General features: G+C 44.9%; 1 protein-coding gene across 6 annotated transcripts in view; it reads left to right on the forward strand.

The window, feature by feature from the left end:
* Window positions 1-20,420, forward strand: part of CLIP2 (CAP-Gly domain containing linker protein 2) — a 66,615-nt gene that overhangs the window by 23,629 nt on the left and 22,566 nt on the right. For all 6 annotated transcript variants that reach the window (XR_005102216.1, XR_005102217.1, XM_037375102.1 and 3 more), the window contains exons 3-7: window positions 8,892-9,016; window positions 13,475-13,688; window positions 14,653-14,850; window positions 15,899-16,002; window positions 18,407-18,467. Coding sequence is in view for 4 of the 6 variants with exons in the window: in XM_037375102.1 (XP_037230999.1) it covers window positions 8,892-9,016; window positions 13,475-13,688; window positions 14,653-14,850; window positions 15,899-16,002; window positions 18,407-18,467 (702 nt within the window). In the remaining 2 variants the exon portion in view is untranslated. The remainder of the gene's footprint in view (window positions 1-8,891; window positions 9,017-13,474; window positions 13,689-14,652; window positions 14,851-15,898; window positions 16,003-18,406; window positions 18,468-20,420) is intronic.

Below are 20,420 nucleotides of genomic sequence, written 5' to 3' on the forward strand. Positions count from 1 at the left end.
ACTTAGCAAACTTAGTGTGAACACGTGGGCTTGTAGACCTAGCTGTAGAGGTGAGAAAGTTTTATATTCTCAAATTTTCTCCAAAATGTGCACTGCATTCTGTATCACAGCATGAGCTGGCAGCTGCTCAAGGGTTTGTTGCTGGTCTGTCATCTTCCTAACTTCACCAGAGTCTGCCTCTTCTTCCCTCCCCATCCCTACTGCCAGCAAAGCTGCTGCTGTCCCTGCCGGTCCCAGGGGCAGGGGTGAGCAAGGCAAAGGTGGCAGACATTCTCTGTTTACACCTGCGCTCATGTTGGTCTTTTAAAGCAGCTACACATGGGGAGAAATGAACCTGAGGAATCTGTCCCCCTTTGATTAGTTTGTTTGTTTGCTGTCGTTTTCTCATTTACGTGTTGCAGGGAATGGGAAGAGTGCTCAGGTGAGAACTTCCCATTTTAGGAACAGCAACTGTAGAAAGTAAACTGCAAAATATAAAATCTAGGGTAAACTTGGCTCTGTTCTTTCTGAACCAGCCAGGCAATGGAATAGCGTTCTCCAGACTTAATTGTTTAAACCCTCTCTCCCAACTGTACGCTCACCGAGGCAGGGTCTGTCCACTTAATGCTCTGTGTACCTCGGTGGGGCCCATGCAGATGGAGATTTCAGCATACCCATGCAACACAAACTGTTAGCATCTTACCCTTTGGCTTCTATTGAGTTGTTTTTGGGGAGGTCGGTTGTCGTTTTAGATTTTTTTTGTTTGTTTGCTTGCTTTTACTAAAGGTCTGTCCTTAGGAGACATCCCTCTCTGCCTGCTGATTTATCCACCCCAGATGTTCTAAGATAAAATCTGTGCTGTGATTTGTTAATGTAATAAGTAGCTCCAAAAGAGTGAATCTGGAATGAGCTCAGCATCTCACTGGCTCTAGCAGGAATACTCAGCTTACAGAAACATCGGGAATTGTTTGCATGCTGTAGTAGAGGTCCAGGAAAAGAACAGATAATGACAAGAAGAAATAATTTGCTGTTATGGTTCAGTAACATGTGCTTGGCTTGGCAGATGGCTTTTTTAGTAATGGAGATATCAGCTAATCATGTTTGGTGTTTGAATACAAGAACAACAATTCTAGGTTTACCTGAGCTGCCTCAAATTCCCTGAGTAAATCTTTGCTCTTGTCCTCTATGGATTGCTACAGTTTTAGTTGTCTTTATTAGTCTCTTGGTCCGTGCTTTTCTGAAAGATTATCTTTTTATTTGAGAATGGCTTTTAGGCAGATGGGATCCACCGAAGGCTTTTCAAGTGAGGGAGGATGTGTTTTCTGTAATTGCTCAGTGGATGGAGGACAAGGTTGCAGGGATCCCTTCCAGGTCTGTAAGACCAATGCCTTGCTGCTCTGCATTCTGGTCATTTCCTGCTAGCGGTTTTCTTTAACTTCATTAAAGTCCATTATAGCTTGAAGACACTTTTGCTTTTCAATGACTTTGTTCTGAGACCTTTTCTGACTCTCCAGCAGTTGCAAAAAGTGACTTTTAGCTTTCCATTAGAAGCTTTCCATTAGAAGAATTAGATAATATTTGCCTTTGGCATTTTCTAACTCAGACTTTTTCCCAGAGATGCAAAAATTACATTAAAGAGATGAAAAAGCCACCCTAATATTGTAGAACTTGTCTCTTGAAGTCTGGCAAATAAGTGTGGAACAATTAACCTTTGCTTTAGTAAGAATGGAGCTTCCCAAAGTATGATAATTGATGGAGTGCTGCTGTTAACGTGAGGCTGGCTTGCTGCCTTTTTCCAGGGAAAGAATGGATGGAAACAGCAATGGAGCGGCTGAATATTTTCTGCTTGGAGGAGAAATCTCTGCTGTGTTTTTTTGCCTGAGAAAATGTATTTTACATGCTTTGGTGGGAGGCTTTCTCAGCAGCTGAACTCATTCCACCCTAGATATGTTTGCTCTCTTTAGAAGGATGGGAAGGAGGTAGCCATTTTCTCAATGTCAGTCTAAATGAAAAATAATTATATATATAAAAAAAAGCCAAACAAAAATTCCTCTTAATAAAGGTATTCTTCCCTTAACCATCTTTCTGTCTCCTAACTGGGATTGCAGGATTCTGCTCTTCAGTACTGAAATGTAGTGATAAACAAGACTATTTAATGGCCAGGTTACATCCCAGTGGCTGGCTGACTGTTGCTGTGGGGTGTTGCTGCAGATACTCTTCAGATGGGTTCTAGCTTTGTGATTTTGCCAGAAGTTTTGAGTGGAAAAAGCAGAATAGATGCTAGAACAGCAGAAGCAGCACTAGCAGGGAGATACCGATGGAGCAGCACCTCGGCTGACGGGCAGGCAGGACTGCCGTGGCAGGCTGTCTAGGCTGGTGGAAATGGATTCTGGGCTCCTCCCAAGTGTATGATTTTAATCATTTTCTCCTCTGTATGCTGCAAAGTGTTTTTGCCTGTGGTCTTGCAACCTCTGGCTCCTGACAAATAACAGAATATTCTCATGAATAAACTAATCGTGTCCTTTTCTTTAGCAACCCCCCTGCACACCCCTGCCCCAACCCTGCCCTGCCAGCCTGAAGCTGCAGAAAGCCTTTAACCACCCGAGTGAAAAATAATTTCCATTAGAATCTCCCCAGTGAGGAGAATTGCAGCCTAAACCCTCCTCCTTGGGCAGAGAGATCTACTTGCTCTGTCGCTGCCAGCTCACTTTGAGTGCCTGAGATGTGGAAGCGTTGTTGCTGCATGTGAGGTATTAGGAAGAAAGGATTCATGCTCTTTATTTTCCTGGTTAAACATCAGAGCTCTCCCAGCTTGCTGGGGTCTTCAAGGTGCAGCGATGCTTCTGCATAGGCTTTACAGACAATCACGAGACCTACTTCTTTATTGCAAACCAGGCAGTAAAGAAAGAAGGATCCTGTTTTGTAGTTCTACCAAGGCAGTATTTTCAGGGAAGGTGCTTTTAGTATTTCGTTATCTGCTTTAAGCTCAGTTCATCAGGAGACCAGCAGTTGTGTCATGACTGGAGAGCACAGCAGCAGAATGGAGCCCAAGAGCTTGTACAGGAGCATGGGAATGATGGACCTCCATCCCTATGGAGGTTTGTGACTGGCAGTGGGAAGTGCAGTCTTGCAGCTGATTTCAGGATTCAAGAGCCAGGAAAACTTTCAGGTCTCCAAGTCCAAGCTCTTTCCTTGCCATGTAAGATTGTTGCCCTTCTGTGGTGTTAAATACAGCCTAACTGCTGTTGTCACAGGAGCAAGTGTTCCTGTCACTGCAGTGAAACTAAGAGGAAATAAATAGCCCGAAGCAATCACTCTGTCCTGCTGCCACATTAACCCTTTGAGGCTTTTTGTGCACGCACACACCCTCCTAACCATTCATTTGGGCTGATGCATTGGACAGTTGTTGTCTTCTGTGTGCAATATCTGTCATTAATAGGAGTTGTAAGTGGCCTGTGGTGGGAGCAAACTGTATTATTAACGTGGGCGGACTTTGTATCAGAGACAGCCTCAGGAGGGGATGCTGTAATTCTAGGTTTTCCTCTTACACCACACCCTAGGACATTATTTTCTCACTGATGCCTGAAATATAAATGTGCACAAATGTCTTACATCAGCAGTGCTGTTAGACTCGTCCTTGTGCAATGCTGACTTGTTCTGTGGGGATGGGAAGGCACAAAGATAAGTGGTTGGGTTAAAAGAAACTATAAAAATTCCTGTAACTTCACATAGGGAGGACTGTCCTGTAATTCCTGCCTGTCTCTTTCTCCCCTCACCATACAAACCAGTTCTGGCATTCACAGATGACATGGTGAGTATCTGCTCAGATGAAACTGCTGATGGTTAGATGCCACCTGAAATAAGTTGTATTTACAGACAAACCTGACCACAAGCCAGATCTCCACTTTACCACCAGCTTGCTGAACGCTGTCCCTGGCTGTCAGCCCCAGTAAGCGATGGCACGGATTTCCCATAGGTATACACATTTACCCCCTTGTACTTACAGATTATTTTTTCATGCCATCTTCGATGGCTGGACCCACACCCCCAGGCTGCTGCAAAAAGCACCCTCTATAAATCAAGTCTTGTACAATGATCTTCTGCCATCAGGGCTTGGAAGAGCTAAGTTATCTGTGGTGGGAAGACACAGTCTTTCATTTTGGGTGGAAATAGGTTCCTTTTCCGGGTGGATGAGTGTAGAGGGGAAAAACCCCTTTCACCAAGGGAAAGGGTGGCTGCTTCAGTTTACGTGCTGGATGCAGCCTGCAGTCACAGCTCGAATTGGAGCAAGCAGCGCTTGTCTGATAAAGGTGAGCTCCAACTTCTTGTTAGTACCATCCAGTAACAGTGTAGAGTAAGCTTATGTGCTGAACATTAAAAGCAGTTGAAAGTCCTCAGAGTAAAGAAAGTGTCCCACGTCTGCCCTTTCCCCACCGTCCCCTTCCTCTCTCTTCCTATAGGCAAGCGGTAGGAGAGTTTCACAACTGCACCAGGACCCAGCAATGAGGCACGGGAGCCCTGCAAAGGAGGCATGTCAGTGTGCTGTACTTGGGCATTTATTGTTCCCAACTCCATCTTCTGCTCAGCAGCACTGTCTTGTGGAAATGCTTTGGAAAGCAGCTAAGAAAATAAATTTACATGGGTAAATTATAGTTTTAAGCAGGCGGCACACCATCATCTCTGTGGTTTCTGCCTGGGGATATGCTCAAGCAGGCATCTACAGCTATTGCTGGCCCCTGAACCATGCATGACGTGGTGAGGTACAGTCCTTGTTGGCCTGAATGACATGTATACTTTTTTCTTTTCTCCCTGAGCAGTATTGGAATGTATTGCAAGCATTGCATTGCCCACAGGCCCTGGGTTGAGGACAGCTGTTAAGATGTTCTTGCTGAAAGCGAGAAACTGCTGTGGGGTGAACAGGGAGGACATAAGGGGAAAAGAGCAAACATAGGCTGGAGGGAGCCTGACTTGCAGCAGCCGGATTGAGATACGGCCTGGTGCTAATTTGGTAAATTGTTTAAATGATACATTAGCAGCTCTGTTGAAGACAGTGTCTGGAAGGATTAGCATCATTGTCTTTTCAGCCCTGGGATACTGGTCTGAATCCAATTTTTTCATTTTGATGAGAAAACCATAGTAAAACATGATGTCAGGGATGATACAGTTAGCAGGGAAGGCATGTGGATGTCTGTCTTTGAGTGCATGTTGCTCTTCTGACTCACCAGTTAGGATGCAGACTGGTTAAGTATTCCTGGCATTGTTTTGTTGTGAAGGTCAAGCCCAAGACTGTCTCTTGAAACTATTGGAGATCTTTCACTGAGGAAAAGCCAGGTCAGAAAGATGGCGTTTAGTCAAAGGCATGAAAAAGTCATCAGAGCTGAGGCAAAGAACTTCAGTCTGGAGCTGAACTTTCCAAGAGATCAAAGGTGCCTGGCTTTGAGGCTGCTTGAATCCAGCTGGAGATGATGGACCACCATGAACTTGTTTGAAGTTAATTACAAGTGTGTTTACCTGAAGTAGAGAAACTTGGAACATTGATGCTGGTCAAAATACCCTCCAAACCAAAAAATCCTGTATCACTATGTCAATATTGTTTCAATTGTTTGGAGCTTCAAGAAAGAGCTGGTTTTAGCGGAGTTTTGTATTGTCTTTCAAAAATAATTATAACTAAAACCAGTAACACTTTGTTTGGTAAAGTCCTATTCTCTTGGACATGAATAGTTTTGGTAAGGTAACTGTTAAAGGCTCTCAGAAAAGCTTTCGGAGTTTTGTTCACTTTTGAATGAAACTTGACAGCTATAAAAGCTCTGGCATGTCTGAACCGCTGGGGTGTAGCTGAGCTTGCAGCTGTAGCTCTGTGCTGTCTTGTGCTTTAGCAAAGAGACAGGTTGCCCTGTCCAGTTTGCCTCTGCTTAACTCCAGACCCTTGGCGAATTGAAGGTGTGGTTGTGGCTGTGATAAACGCACCAGGCTGAGAGGTGCAGGCAAGTTTTCCATACAGAAACTTGTGGCTAAGGGTGGTACTGGTGCTGCTGGCAGGCTGAGATGTTCATGGGAGGGCAGCGCTCTGGTCTCTAGCATGATAGTGGCAGTTGTGTTAGTGCAGTAAGGGAGCCAGCCGTGCTCAGCTCTTCCGTCCCTGGGTTGTGGAGCATGGTATGAAAGCTAGGCATGGGTGGAAGGGCTGGCTGTGACCTACCATGAGTTAAGCTTCACAGTTGCTAACCTCCCTGGTTTTCACAATCTGCCTTTTATCCTCCTTCCAAGGTGATACCTCTGATTTATTGAAGGGTCTGATAAAAACAAATGCTTCTGTTTTGATGAGGCTGTTTTGTGGCACTGATATGACCCACCAGCTGGCTTTTTCCAAAATGCATTATTTTAGCAGCATTAGCAGATTATCAGGGCTGAATAAATCTGCATGTCTAAGTCGGATGAATTTTCTAGGCTCTCCATCCATAAGAGTTCCTGCATGCCTGCCAAAAGATGGGAAGCTCAACAAGAGGGTCAAGCGCTGGCATGTGAGTGTGACAGCCTGATACTGGCTTCTGACTGTACTGCCAGCCCTGTCAGGATGTGGGGAGTCTCAGCTGTCGGGCAGCAGATGTGTCCATTCTGGCTTGAGGGAGAAGATAATGCTGGATGGTAAGGGTGTGTTTTGTAGAAAAGATGGCAGAATAATTAATACTTGAAAGAGAAAATAAAATACATTGCTTTGGAAGCAGGGAATCACGTTGCCATTTGGGGCAGCATTAGATCTGATCTGCACTTAGCATCTTCTCTGACGTACGGCTTCTGGGTAGGAACGTGACCTGCTGCCTCGCTGCACTGTTTTGGTATTGGCATCATTGTGTAATGTGTGTATGAAGTCAATAGGGCTAGTTATTTTCTCTCCTGTTTGGAAACAGCTTTCTCAAAATCGGTAATATCTATGGGGATGTAATTGATCAGCCCTGTTTGTGTGGATGCAGGCGCATGGCCCTCTAGTAGGTGCCCCAGAGTAGCATGGTGAGTCTCACTGATGGAGGGAGGGCATTGAGTGTTTAAGGTGTTTTCATGAGGCTTTGTGGAGTCAGGATCATGCGGCTTGGTAAAGGAAACATGGCTCAATATCTGTAACTAAAACCCAATAAAAATAAAACTGAGGGAGCTTACTAGCAATGGTAAGTTCCTATAAATGACATTAAGATGAATTACACCTATATTGAGTTCAACTTGCTGCTAAAGAAATGTGTTAGCATAACATTAAATCTTTACGTTAATATTAAGAAGCTAAGTCTGTATAAACTCAAATAAATCAAAAAGAGGACTGCTGTTTGACTGTGAGTGACAGGTAAAGAATTCTAATGTAACTCTTCACATCTGTGACTTGCCAAGTACCTAATACTGAAATGGAATCATCTTTCTACTCCTGAATGCAGTGTAGGACCAGAAAGCTTTCTTGTGATACTTTTCCTGCTGGCAAATGTTTTCCTCCTTCCTGTAGCAAAGAGAACAACATCAACAAAGCTTTTTTCCATAAGCAGCACTTTGAATCCCTAGTGAGAGAAATTACAGAAGACTAACTCAAGCTGTGTGCTGCAGCGCAGCCTCCTAGGACTTCAGGTAGGACCCAGACTGCAGAGCTGTGTTCTCTAGTCCATTCAGGTAGATATTTTTAGGCTGGGAAAACACTTTCTCCTTTGCATAAGCAGTTTTCAGAATTTTTAGGCATTCAGAGCTGGTAAATCCGTAACATCCTGGAATACGGAAAACTGGAGATTTCTTCATTCAACTTTTACTGTTTTCTGTAGGAGAATATTACTGTGTTGATACCTGTTTATGTAAACTTAATATTAAGAAAATAACTAACTACAGGTCATTCAAGATAAAGCTGCAAATATAATTTTAAACTTACTTTTTAAGCATATTCCTTGAACCTAGATTTTAGTAGAGGTAGGCTAAAACCAGTTTAAACTATATGCTGATTTACTTGAAGTATGAACCTTGAGAACCATGCTCCTACTTTTCCATCTTTCTTTTCTCAGCACAAGTATCTAAGTAGGAGCCTCTAGTGCAAAGACTGAGGCAGCTGCTGCCCGTGAAATGTACTCTTATAGCAGTGATCAAAACACAACTTCATACATTCCTGACTTATGCTCTCCCAGAGTCTGCTCAGCACACTGAAAACTTGTAAGTGTACATACGGGAGCAAAGGGTGCAATTTATTCTTTCTTCTCCATCAGGGAAAAACTCAGTGCTAGGGGAAGCCATGCAGAGAGATGAGACTGTTTCCCATGCAGCATGTTAGCACTGCGAATTGATGTAGGATGTGTAGGTAAAAGCAGAGGGGTTTTTTTCCTCTACAAAACACCTCTATTTTGAGAGGTTTGCTGGGAAGGCTGTTCGCTATGCCCTAGCAAACCCTGCATGTGAACAAGCTGAAGAGTGACGAGTGCCTTCCTGGCTCAGCTTGCCCCTTTGGTGTCCTGTCCCTGTCTTGCTCAGAACTGCCAGCTGAAGGAGCATAGGGCTGAAACCCAGTTAGTGCAGATCTTGGTTCTTTACAGAAGGCAGGTATATAAGCGCTTGGAGGACTTAAACTCCTTCATAGCCTCACAAGTAACTTTGTGCGATTAGTTGACGCCTTGAAATACTTTTTCATTATATTTGTTCCGACAAATACATCTTCTAGGCAGGCAGCTCCAAAAGTGTGAGCTTGTCAACTTGCTTGTAGTTATTGGAGAGAGATCTTTAGTGCTAGGAGAACTTAATAAGAAAACTTTCTGTTCTGGTTTCATTAGTTCTGAAGCAGAAAATACTGCTGTCTTTCCCCTCGCCCCCTCCTCTCTCCGTAACTGTCCCAGCTTCAGTCCCCTCGTGGCAGTGCCAGTGCTGCCATCTCTAACCCTCGGTATTTTATCTCCCTACAGGTTGGTGGGACAAAGACAGGAGTTGTGCGCTACGTGGGAGAGACGGATTTTGCCAAAGGAGAGTGGTGTGGTGTGGAGCTGGATGAACCCCTAGGGAAGAATGATGGAGCAGTTGCTGGTACAAGGTACTGTGCACTCTCAAACCCTGACTGGGGCACATAGGGTCCTACACACCTCCGAGGGTGGCTGGGGCCACGTGCCATTTGGACCTGGGAGGAAGAGTTAGGGCTGTGTTTGGCTGGGTGTTGCGTGTTGGGAGGAAGAGTCCGGTTTTGAGTCTTGTAGGCTTTTAGACTTTGCAGGAAGATCAATAGAAACTTCATCACTGGAGCATTTTAAAGCAGGATCAGATAATGTCTGTGAAGAAGCAACCTGAGTAACTTCAGGAAACAGGAGAGAGTTTTAGATTTAGATTTTGCTAGAAATTGATTCTGTGATTATATTCTCTGCTTTTTACCACACATTCCATTCATAAAATTTCTTCTTGCACTATATCTATATTTCACCCTCTCAGAACTACGGAAGACAAAGATTTGACTCTCTTTACCACCACCCCCTGCGCCCAGCTTAATGTTATTGGTTTTGTTCTTTCTGGGGACAGATTTCCAGAGATCTGAAACAATTGGTGGTCATTGTCTGTCCTTGTACTAATTCTGTAGTGTGACAGCAGCCTGCTGATTGATCTTATCACCTCTGATTCCATAGACACCTCCACCATTTGCTTTTTAAAAAAAAAACAAAACCCCCCAAAAAAACGAGGGGAAAAAAAAACACCAAACAAGCCCTTGTTTGTATCTATAAAGCTAGGCAGGGACATGTCGCAGGCTTGCTGGGAAGCTGTTTCTGTTCACATGGAAGTTAAGTAAGGGAATGGCCGCCAGCCTCAGATCTTGAGCTTGGGGATGCTCAAATCTGAGTTACACAGCAGCACTTTGACCCTGCTTCACATACAGGCAGAATGGATTCCTTGTCCTTCACAAGGTCCTTTAGTGGGAAGTACTGTTGATTTCTTGGAGCTTCTTAAGGGAATCTTGCATTAGAGGCAAGATTTAACTTTGAAACTGAGAACCGGAGAGTTCCTCCCTTTGCTAGATCTCGGGTTCTGAAATAAAAGGTTCTTGTATTGGGTCGGCCTTGTTTTTTTCCAGCAGCCATGTGTTTTCATTTAAAATAAGAGAAATGCTGCCTTGTTCAATGTCAGGACAAGAAAGCAGTAAATGATTGGCAGCAGATGGCTGAATTCCAGCCTATTCTCAAAAGTAAAGAACTGCGGTGGTAGAGAATAGGTCATGGAGTGAATCCAAGTCCCTGCTCTCTTTATCATGCGCTACATATTATCTCTTCAAGCTTAATCTTTAGGGTGCTCAGAAATTATTATGTGTGTCTGTGCACGTGGAAGGTATGGAAGGCAGATGTGAGTGTAAGGGTGCTCTCTCTGCCTCTCATCCTCACACCTTGTTTGCTGTGTTTTGAAAATCCAGCTTTTTGGAAGTCATCTACCTTCTGAAACTGCTATGTTTTGGCTGAGGTTGTTACGGTATGTGCCCTGTCTGCAAGGCTTCTGCTTTGTTTCACACTTTGTCAAGAGAAGCAAAAATTGAGCTCCACAGTGGGGATCGGGGAGCAGGAGTGAATTAAGAGGTTTGGATTAAACAGGGGAGATTGAGGGACATCTGTAAGGCATCTCTGTCCTTTGTATCCAGGCTGATTTTGCAGATCTTCTAGCAGCAATGGATAGTAGCAGATACAGTAGTGGTACTTGTGTCCCTGCGCATCCTTTGAGTCTTCATCCAACCTTCTGACTTTCTTATAGCACATGCCGATTTCGACAGCAGTGTTTTGGAGGAGAAGCCAACGTAGTAAACCCAACACCCTTGGTGGTGCATGCAGACACCCCTCAGGCTTCCCCAGGTTTGCCATGCCCATGGCCACAGCCACAGGGGTTTCTTGATACTGCCCTGAGCTTCTCCTGCTGGAACCAGCCTGGCAGAGACCTTCCAGGACTCTGGAGTGTCTCTGCTTTGGTGGTTGTTGCCATCTAGTGAGCATCCTTGGCCTGGCTCCCTGAGACCAGCCTTGCTGCTGCAGTAGCAGGTCGCTACAAAAGGAGAGTGGAATCCAGAGAGCTGACTCTGAGGCAGTGGAAGCTGGTGGAAAGAGGAGAGGCAGCGTGTGGGCAAATGAGCGAGCAAAGGACACCGTCACCATCTTTGCTGCCATGGGCAACTCGACTTGAGGTGGTGGTGAGTTGGCTGAAATGTGTGGAGGGTCACTCTGATTTTCCTGCAGGTTCAGGAAGGGGCTCCAGGTCTGGATGTGTGTTAAGGGAAGGCTGAATGGTCAGGGGTTTTTCAAGCAGCTTGTGGCTCTCTGGTGGAGGCTGCCTGCGGGCTGTGGTTCAGTAGCAGTGCCCGAGAAGACAGGATATCACTGCAGTGAGCCCCTCTCCATATATCACACAGGTGCTGCTGAGACTCTTGAGGTTTGCTGCATCTGCTTTCCTGTCTGCATGGGAAACTAAAGAGGTGCTGGTGACGAGTTTTTTGGTTTTTTATCCACAAAGCCAAGCAAGTTCCACTTTACTCATCTCTAGTATATTAACCTTTACCTGCTTATTTTACTGTTCCTCCTTCTCAGCCTCTGCTGCTATGAGAGTCTTTGCCCACTAAACTGCTCATACCTTTGCTTTCACACAGGCTGAAACAGGTCAGGCTTTGGCACTGAAGTCTTTTTTTTTTTTTTTTTTTTTTTAATATATTTCAAAATTTTCTGTGCTGTTTCCCACCTGCAGCTTGCATTGCCATCACAACATCACTTTTCTTCCCGTTTCTTTTCTGTAATGTGAGTATAGAGCTCCTTAGCACTCAGTGAGAGCACCTCTTGGTTTTCAAGCAGACTTTCTTTATTTTTTTTTTCTTGCCAAGTGTTCTGGACACAATTCCTGCTTCTGAACTATAAAAGTTAATTGCAACCACTTCCAGTCTGGACTAAAAGAAAATGAGCCAACATAGTGATGCAAGTTTGGACTTGCTTAGAGCTGTCAGGGGGCTGTTGAGGGACTTTGGCATTGTTGTGTGGCCTCAAGTACCAGGCAGTGCTTAGACCAGATAGGCCTGTGGAAGGGGCTGTGCCATGCTGTTGGTCTGCCTGTGCCTACTGCAGTTTGAGAATAGGGTGCTGAGTACAGCTTTGGCTGGTTTGCAAGAGGTCAGTCTGGTTTTGCCGCCTTGGGTCCCTGTTTTGCAGCAAGGTCAGCCTGCGGGGTATGGCTGGTTTTCCAAACCCAAGGGCCTGTGTTGGCGGCAAGCAGAAGGGGCTAAGTGGTTTTGGGTTGCAGAGGGCTGGATTTTTTTTAAAAGATTGGGCTTGAGCAGATGTTTGCAAATGAATCACTTTCTCATCTGGCCAGAGATCAGGCTGTTTTCTGGCCTCTCGAGCACACAGAGGTCTGCCTGTGATACAACCATGTGGCTGCCAGCACTTAAAAATAAAAGGGAGCTGGGGAAGCAGCTGCACACATCTGGAGAGAGAGGACTTGTGCTGGCAAAGCTGGATTTGTGTCATTTATTCATTAGAACCTGTTTTTTATGTTAACATAGGACAGACTATTATATGGCCCAGTGTTTAATCCTAGCCTTGCTACAAAGCCCATGAGGAAGAACTCTTAAAGGTGACAGTTTTCTGCATTGGCTACTGCCTTGAAACAAGGGAATGCAAAGGCTGGAGACGAGCTGGTTTCACTTGCTGCAGTGCAGCTGGCGAGCAACAGATAAACCCTGGCTTTAGCCAGTCAACCCAAGCTCTGAAGAGTTTTCCAAGGTTTGACACTGTGGGTTTTGGTTCATTTGTATCCTGAAAGAGGGCTCCAGAGAGACATAATCATCAGGCTCACTGCGATTGTGGAAGAGAGCTTGCACTGTAATTATCTGATCCTCCCTGTTTTATGCTTGCTTCTTTCTAAGTTTGGGAACCAGTTTCTCTGCCACCTAGAGGAGATGGCACACACACTGAAGTTAGCTATAATGATATTTTTAGTTTCAAAGTTAGGAGCTGCCATTTTCCCCTTCTGTTTCGGAAGGAAAGATTTTTACCCTGTTAGAACATTTATACAGAGCTGTGTGATTCAGATCTTTTTATTCAGTGCGCTTTACTACGTGACTTTCTTGCAAAGCAGGTTAGAGAACACACAGGTTTTGGGAAGGCTGGCTGGTTGGAAAGGTTTATTTATAAGGAAGGAGTGCATGTGCTCTCCCTGTGTTTATGTGCTGGGATCTTTGTGTTATCCAGGCTACCAGATGGGTCTTCCCTGGCATCTCATCAAAGTGTGCAGCAACTAGCGCATGGCAACTGTCTTGGGTTTCCCTGCTTAAGCACCACAAGTGAAAACATTGAGATTGCCGCTGCTGTAAATGGCAGGAAAGGTGAATAATCCAACCACTACATTGTTTCCTGTATGCCACGGCAAAGCACCAAGAGATGAGCTGAGGGCTGGGGCTGCGTGTTGCTTAGCAATGCCATTCGGTGAGGCTTCCGTGAGATGGATTCTCTGCCGCTTCTGACTCTGTGCATCTCCTGCATTACAGGTATTTTCAATGTCCTCCCAAGTTTGGCCTCTTTGCTCCCATCCACAAGGTGATCCGGATTGGATTCCCGTCAACCAGCCCTGCCAAGGCAAAGAAGAGCAAACGAATGGCCATGGGAGTGTCTGCCTTAACCCACAGCCCCAGCAGCTCCTCCATCAGCTCTGTCAGCTCAGTGGCATCATCTGTTGGGGGCAGGCCCAGCCGCAGCGGGCTGGTAAGTGGCTCTTTCTACAGACTGTGCAGCCTCGACCGACTTCTTCTGTGACCTGGCTCTACAAAGTAGGAAGGTTGGGATTTTGTTTCAGCAGCTGCACTGGGGCAGCTGCTCCTTCACAGTTAATGAGATGAGGGGAGTGATTTGGGACACTTACCCATCTTACAAACAGGACTTCCTTCGTGGACATGAGTCGCAACAGGCATGGAGCAATTTTGACTGTTAAAAGAGCCTGAACTGTTATTTGCAATGGGATAAATCTCAGCTCTGCTGTCAAGAGCAGGTTTTATAAGATCGCTGCAGAAAAATGCCATTGCTTCTTGTCCCACGTGGTTGCGTAGCAGTGTGCTGCTGTAGTGGACAGCTATGCAAAAGCCCCTACAATGACTGCGTCTTACTGTGGAGGGGTGACATGTCCTGGATCACATGCCTTGTTTGGCAGGTACTCAAGAAGGCAGGCACCAGCGCAGGCAGCAATATTACTAAAAGCTCTGACTGCCGTAGTGTGTGCTGCATAGCACCTGCAGTCATCTTGGCTGGGGATGAGGGTGCAGTATCCATTACTGGGAGTGCATCCAAGCAGCCCAAACAAGTCTCCAGTTGAGATCAGTCCTTCCAGCTGAGTTGACTGTTTGGGACTGCACTGGTGCAGGTCATTAATAAAATATATTTAAGAAGGCACATGATAATCTTTCCTGACCTACTTCCCACCCCACATCCTGTCCTTTGGGAAATGGTCCTTTCATTGGAGTGTAGAAGAGCTATTGAGCTTGTGAACAGTGTCCAGATGTTTTGCGGACTTTTTAACCTCACCTGTAGGGTCCAGAGCTGGAACTGCAGCTTTGTACAGCCTAATAGATGATCAGTAATGAGCTTTATTCCAGAGTTAACAGGAGACTTCAAGCCTTTCTAGACTAGAAAGGACACAGCTTTACCCTTGTCTGTCTTTTAACTCTTTTTCCAGCTGACAGAGACCTCTTCTCGATATGCCCGAAAAATCTCTGGCACCACAGCTCTCCAGGAGGCACTGAAGGAGAAGCAGCAGCACATTGAGCAGCTACTTGCAGAGCGTGACCTGGAACGGGCTGAGGTTGCTAAAGCCACTAGCCACATCTGTGAGGTGGAGAAAGAGATTGCCATCATGAAAGCCCAACACGAGCAGGTAGGAGATGATGTGGCTTTATTGCTAGCACTCAGGTATCTGGCATCCTCTGAAAGTTTCAGGTCATGATGTTACCCCTCTGTGGCTTCCTATATGTGAAACCCGGGCTCTTTCTCCACTCCTGCTAGTGTTACATGTGCTCCCTCTGCACCAAGCCAGGAGCAGAAAAAGGGCTGTGCCAGAAAAAAGACAATACATAGTTTGTGTCTGGTGGATCGATACATTTGAACGCTGCAATGCAAGTGGAGGGCAAACTTGTTCCCTCTAGCCACCCAGTCTGGCCTTGGCTGTGACTGCATTGCAGTGGTTTTCTGATGCTGTCAGACACTGCTGAGAACATCAGCTCAGTTCATGTGTCACTGCTTTCCTGCCAGAGAGGATGTTTTTTTCACATCAATAAAGTCAAGAGGTCTGTAAGGAAACAGGCTGATCATATTGGGTGTTGTTTTGCACAAGCATTTGAGTTGTTTGTGCTGTTTGTCAGTATGTGGCTCTTCAATGACTGCTGTTGCCCTGAATTCCTTGCTCATGTTTATAAAGCCCAATCAGCTACTAGGGAGCAGGGATGGCACTGTATATCTTTGTGCGGTGGGCCATACCAGCCTGTCAGAAATGCAGGAGAAATTGTCAGCTTGCAGTTGATTTGCCATCTTCCTTCTGTATAGTATTTTCCAGTAATTACCAGTAACAAATGAATGAATGCGAGTCTGGAATGTCTCTCTTGCTGGTAATTGGTAATTGCACCTGGTAATTTCAGACCAGATTTTCAAAACTGTTCAGACTTGAAGGTCTTAATCAGAGCTGGATTCTCCAAAGGGTTCAAGTCAGGCACTGAAGCATGGATCAAATTTAGCTGCTGGAGATGGAATAATTTTTTTCTTTTTGATACGTATATACTGAGCTCTTTGAAAAATCTGCCTTCTTACCCTAGCATCCTCTGAAACAGATCACCAGAACCTCCTGTTCCCTTCTTCTGATCCTTTTTTAAACAACTCTGTACTTCAAGCGTTGTTAACTTTTGTGGCTTGGGCTCTTTTTTTTGCTGCAGTACGTCGCGGAGGCAGAAGGAAACCTCCAGCGAGCACGAGCCCTGGTCGATGGGATGCAGAAGGAGAAGATTGAGCTGTTGAACCAGCTGGAAGAGGAGAAGAGGTAAAGCAGGAATTGGATGGGTGTGGAGGAGGTGAAGTAATGGGGGAGATGAGACTCTTACTCAAGAACATCATTCATTGGATCTTAGAAGAAAGTGACTAGGAAAGTCATCTTTGGATGCCTTCCAGTACCTCAAATATGTTGTGTTTCACTCTCTGGGCCACTGTTGTCTGCCTGCATGTAAGGAGGGGGTGCACCATTTCAGGGAGTGGGAAGTCTACAACACTTTTGCTGCAGTTGCACATCCGATATGTCTCTTGTCTGGGGTTGGGCATCCACTGCTGTGACTGTCCCTCTTTGCTGACAAACTGTTGCTAATCACAACTGAGCAGTGAAGTATTTCCAATTAGTCTTGTACATTCCTGTGTCTTTACAGGTCTTAGAGGAGATTTGATGCTGTATCATTCAGTGGGGTTGCAGTGAGCTAATTTTTGTGACATGACCAGCCTCAGTTTTTTTGAATATGCTCAGCTGAACCTGCCCCACTGTTGCAATGCAATTGAAAAGCAGAAAACAAACAGCCAGCCAGGACAGCTCATACTTATACTTGGGATAGGGGCAGCTCTGGTTTTTGCCAAAAGGAGTTTTGTGATTTGACATGCTTTCCTGCCAAATGCATGTAGCACTTCTTAAGAAGAAGGGGGAGAAAAAAAAAAAGCACCATCAGCTTCTATTCCTGATTAGGACTCTTAAGGGCTGGCACTTCTGTGATGACCTTCATAAATATTTGACAGGCGGTTTGCATGTCCAAAAGCATTTGACCATGGTGAATGTTGCGCTGACAATACAGTGGTGGCCAACAGCTGATCTACCGCTGCCAGCAGAAGACCAAATAATCTTGCTGTCCTGTTGGGCAGTGAAGTTATTGAGGGTTTCCAGCCATCTTCCCTGTTATTCAGTTCCCAACACAAAGGAGAAGCAGCATTATTTGCCTGAAGGAGCAAAGGGCTCCAGTAATATCAGTTACTCTGAGATCTGATATCCTGACCAAACTCAGCTGTGTCACCGTGTAAAATGGAATTACTCAGTAAAGGTGGGATTAACTCGTGGCAAGAGTGTGGACAGTGACAAAGCCTTGCAGTATAAAATAAGAGTACTAAGGATGCAGTATAAAATAACGGTACTGGATAATAAACGGAACTGTGCAGGTTGGGCCATCCTAAACCCCTAACCTTTTGTACAACCTGGCTTTCCGAAAGACCACTTCTTTCCCCTCTATTTGTGATCTTAAGGGCATTTCTTCTGAGGAAGGGAAGTCAACCTGGACTCAGCCTTGCTGTAGTGTGTGATTCATCATCTCCCCACGTCCCAGAGGCCCCATCCATGTATATGTGATGATGCATACATTTCCTCTCTGGATAAGAGTGAAGATGAATTTGTCATTCTTGGAGTCCAGTTGCTCCAAATATATATAATTAAACTCTTCAGTGGGAATAGAAAGACATTTCTGTGTATTAAGTAACTGAAAACAGCATTGATTTCAATTGAGCGATGCCCCTCCTGAGGACGAATTGTTCTTTCGTGCATAAGTCTCTCCATTCTCCTAGCAGACAGCTCACTTTCCCAGCTCCAGGAGGCCCTTTAACCCAAGACAGCTGAGTTACTTTTCTAAATATCAACAGATGTCTCCTCTAATTAGAGGAGGTTTAGACAAGGAAGCTTGTTTATGAAGTTAGATATGTACACTCACAGCTATTTTTATCTGTAACAGAATCGGGGTCCTGACATCTGGCTACCAGCTCAACATCCTCGTTATTGACTTTTTTAGAATTAATAAGGAGAATGAAGAGAACTGAATTTAACAGAAAATTGAATTATTTTGTATTTTCACTGGATTTTCTCTTCAGACTTTGCAAAAGAGTTCTAGGCATGTCTGCATTTATGCTTGTGGTTTTATGTGCATTTTCGCATGACTGCCCTGTACAATATCTGGTGAATGCTTTTCTGCCGGGGTAGCTCACCATTTCCATGTTGTGGAAACATTAAGCGTTGCCCACCCTCGGCTCTGAACCCCTTGGAATATTTTGTATGGACCCTGTGCATTTGGCACAGGAATTGCCCAGTGCTCGACTGCAGGATAACAAGGTCTAAGTAATTCAGTGAAACCTGGTTGTGGCTTTCAACGTTTTCATGATCCCAGTGTCAGTGAACAGTAGCTGTGCTGGCTGAGAGGTGGCGCTTCAGAAACAACACGTTGTGAGCATGTACTGTGCAAGAAGGCAAACGTTTGCTATGTGGAAGGCTTGCTTATTAACTGTCCTGCTGTTTAGCTTCTGCTGAGCTGTTTGTAGTCAAAGGGTGTCTGTATCAGTCTCCTCTCAGACTTCACTTGTGCAGGGAAGGCCCATGTATAATGGCTGCTTAAAAATAGGATGCTGATCTTTGTGTCTTTTCCCTTCCACAGGAAAGTGGAGGACTTGCAGTTCCGTGTGGAGGAAGAATCTATTACAAAGGGAGATCTGGAGGTAATTCCTAACACTCTTACCAAAATGTGGAGTCAGAACCTGAAAACTGCATGTGGGGTCTCACTCAAGTAATTTCTGCCACCTTTTGCTCAACTCTCAACAATACTTTATCCTTATTGATGGCTTTGGGCCTGCTGTGAAACACCATGGTATAAGCTGTGAAGATTGTTCTTTCGTATGTTGCCCAATGACTAATAATGTTAGGAGCTGCCTAGAATTAATCACATGCAGCCAGCCAGGCTTTTAAAGTCATCATGAGCTGCCAAGCCATGTTTAAAAGTCTGACTGTATCCAAATGCATTTCAGCATATGTTTTTCGACTGTAGAAATGAACTGACTGCTCAGTCACTGTCCCTGCAGTGTCCTGCTATTAGCAGCTAATGGGCACGCACGATCTCCCGGTCAGATGCAGTTCTGCTCCAGCCAAAATGCCACGTATTGTTAGACCTGCGTTATCCTTGTGTGGTGTCATCTGCCTGCAAGTGTGGAGTTTGACACTGGGATACCCATCCATTTGGGAGGGCTGCTGCTTGGAGCGATGCTGTTGCAGTGAACATTGTGCTAGCTGAAGTAGTGTTGAGAGCTTGCCCTCGAGTGGGAGGCTTTTCTGTAGGGGGAAAAAAAGGAAAAGAAAATATTTCTGCGAAAGCAAGGCTCTGCTCTACGCATATAAATCAAGGGACTTTCCCTTATCTTTAGCTAGAGTGCTAGGCCAGAAATGTCAAGGGACCTGCCTCTGTGCTTCACTGTCAGTCATATCAATAAAAGCCCAGGAAAATGGGAAAAACAGGCAATGGAGTACTTTGCTATGGGTTTGACCCTCTTGGCATAACCCTCTTCTCTTTATCCAGAAGCTGAAGCAGAGTAATGTGTTTGACAGTGATCAGCAATGCACTGATAGCAGATGTTTGCTAAAAGACAGCAAGTACAGTTTCTGCCTACTGTGTGCGTGCAAAATCAAGGTTTCTGTTGATTCCTGAGCTTAGATGGTAGGTTTCTCCCAGTGCTTTAAAGAAGAGTGACTGATCCATCCATCATTTGCCCCGAGAGCAGTAAGTTATCCTTGTGTAAGCTTTAAATGTTTAAGCCTGGCTGTGTAATAAAGGTAATAGGACCAGGGCTAGCTACCAGTTCAGATATATTCAAAAAAAAAAAAAAAAGCAAGCCACCACATTTTAGCAAGATTGTAAGCTCCTGTGACTGCAGGTCCCAAACTGAGGATAGATCTGGTTTTTGTTTGGGCTGGGAAGGAATTGCTTTGCAATGGGGATGTGGCTAAGCTTCTTGCAGGCTGCCAGGGTCCTGTCCTTACTTCCACGTTTGTCTGTACAGGAGAACAAATAACTTCTCAGGGAAGTGTCATAGAGCAGCTTGGTTTTCTACGGTCCAGAGAACTGGGATGTTCCCCATGAGCCCAACACCTCTGTGTTACGGTGCTGTGGAAGGTGAAAGCAATTGCAGGAAAACCAAACCTTTTAAGAAAGGCTTTTTATGGTAGAAGACAGTGGTTTATAGGAAATACTAACCTCTTCAAGGAACTACCTCAATCTTATCTCCTGGAACCTGCATCATGCCTTGAACACCAGCGAGAAGTCAGTCTGTAATTTGTGAATAGTAATTTAAGGCTAATAGCTAGAATTAAGTCTGAAATTCAGATATGAACTTCAAAGTGCAGGAAAACTTCGGATTTGAGGCTCTGAGTCATACTGGCTAGGCAAACCAATCTGCAGAAAGAAAGAAACAATACAAGACTTGATGTGAATCCAAGGACTGTAAAACAGTTGATCTAACTTTCTTCCCTGATTGTTTTTCTCCTCTATTTTCATGTGTTTTTCCAGACTTGGAAAATAGCAAGATGGGTAGATACTGAGCAGGAATATCAGGTGGAATTGAGATAGCTTGGCTGGGAATCAGGAGTCTTGAGAGAGTCCCTTGGGGAGATTTAGAGGTTAG

This window comes from Falco rusticolus, chromosome 1, assembly GCF_015220075.1.
Source record: "Falco rusticolus isolate bFalRus1 chromosome 1, bFalRus1.pri, whole genome shotgun sequence".
NCBI lineage: Eukaryota > Metazoa > Chordata > Aves > Falconiformes > Falconidae > Falco > Falco rusticolus.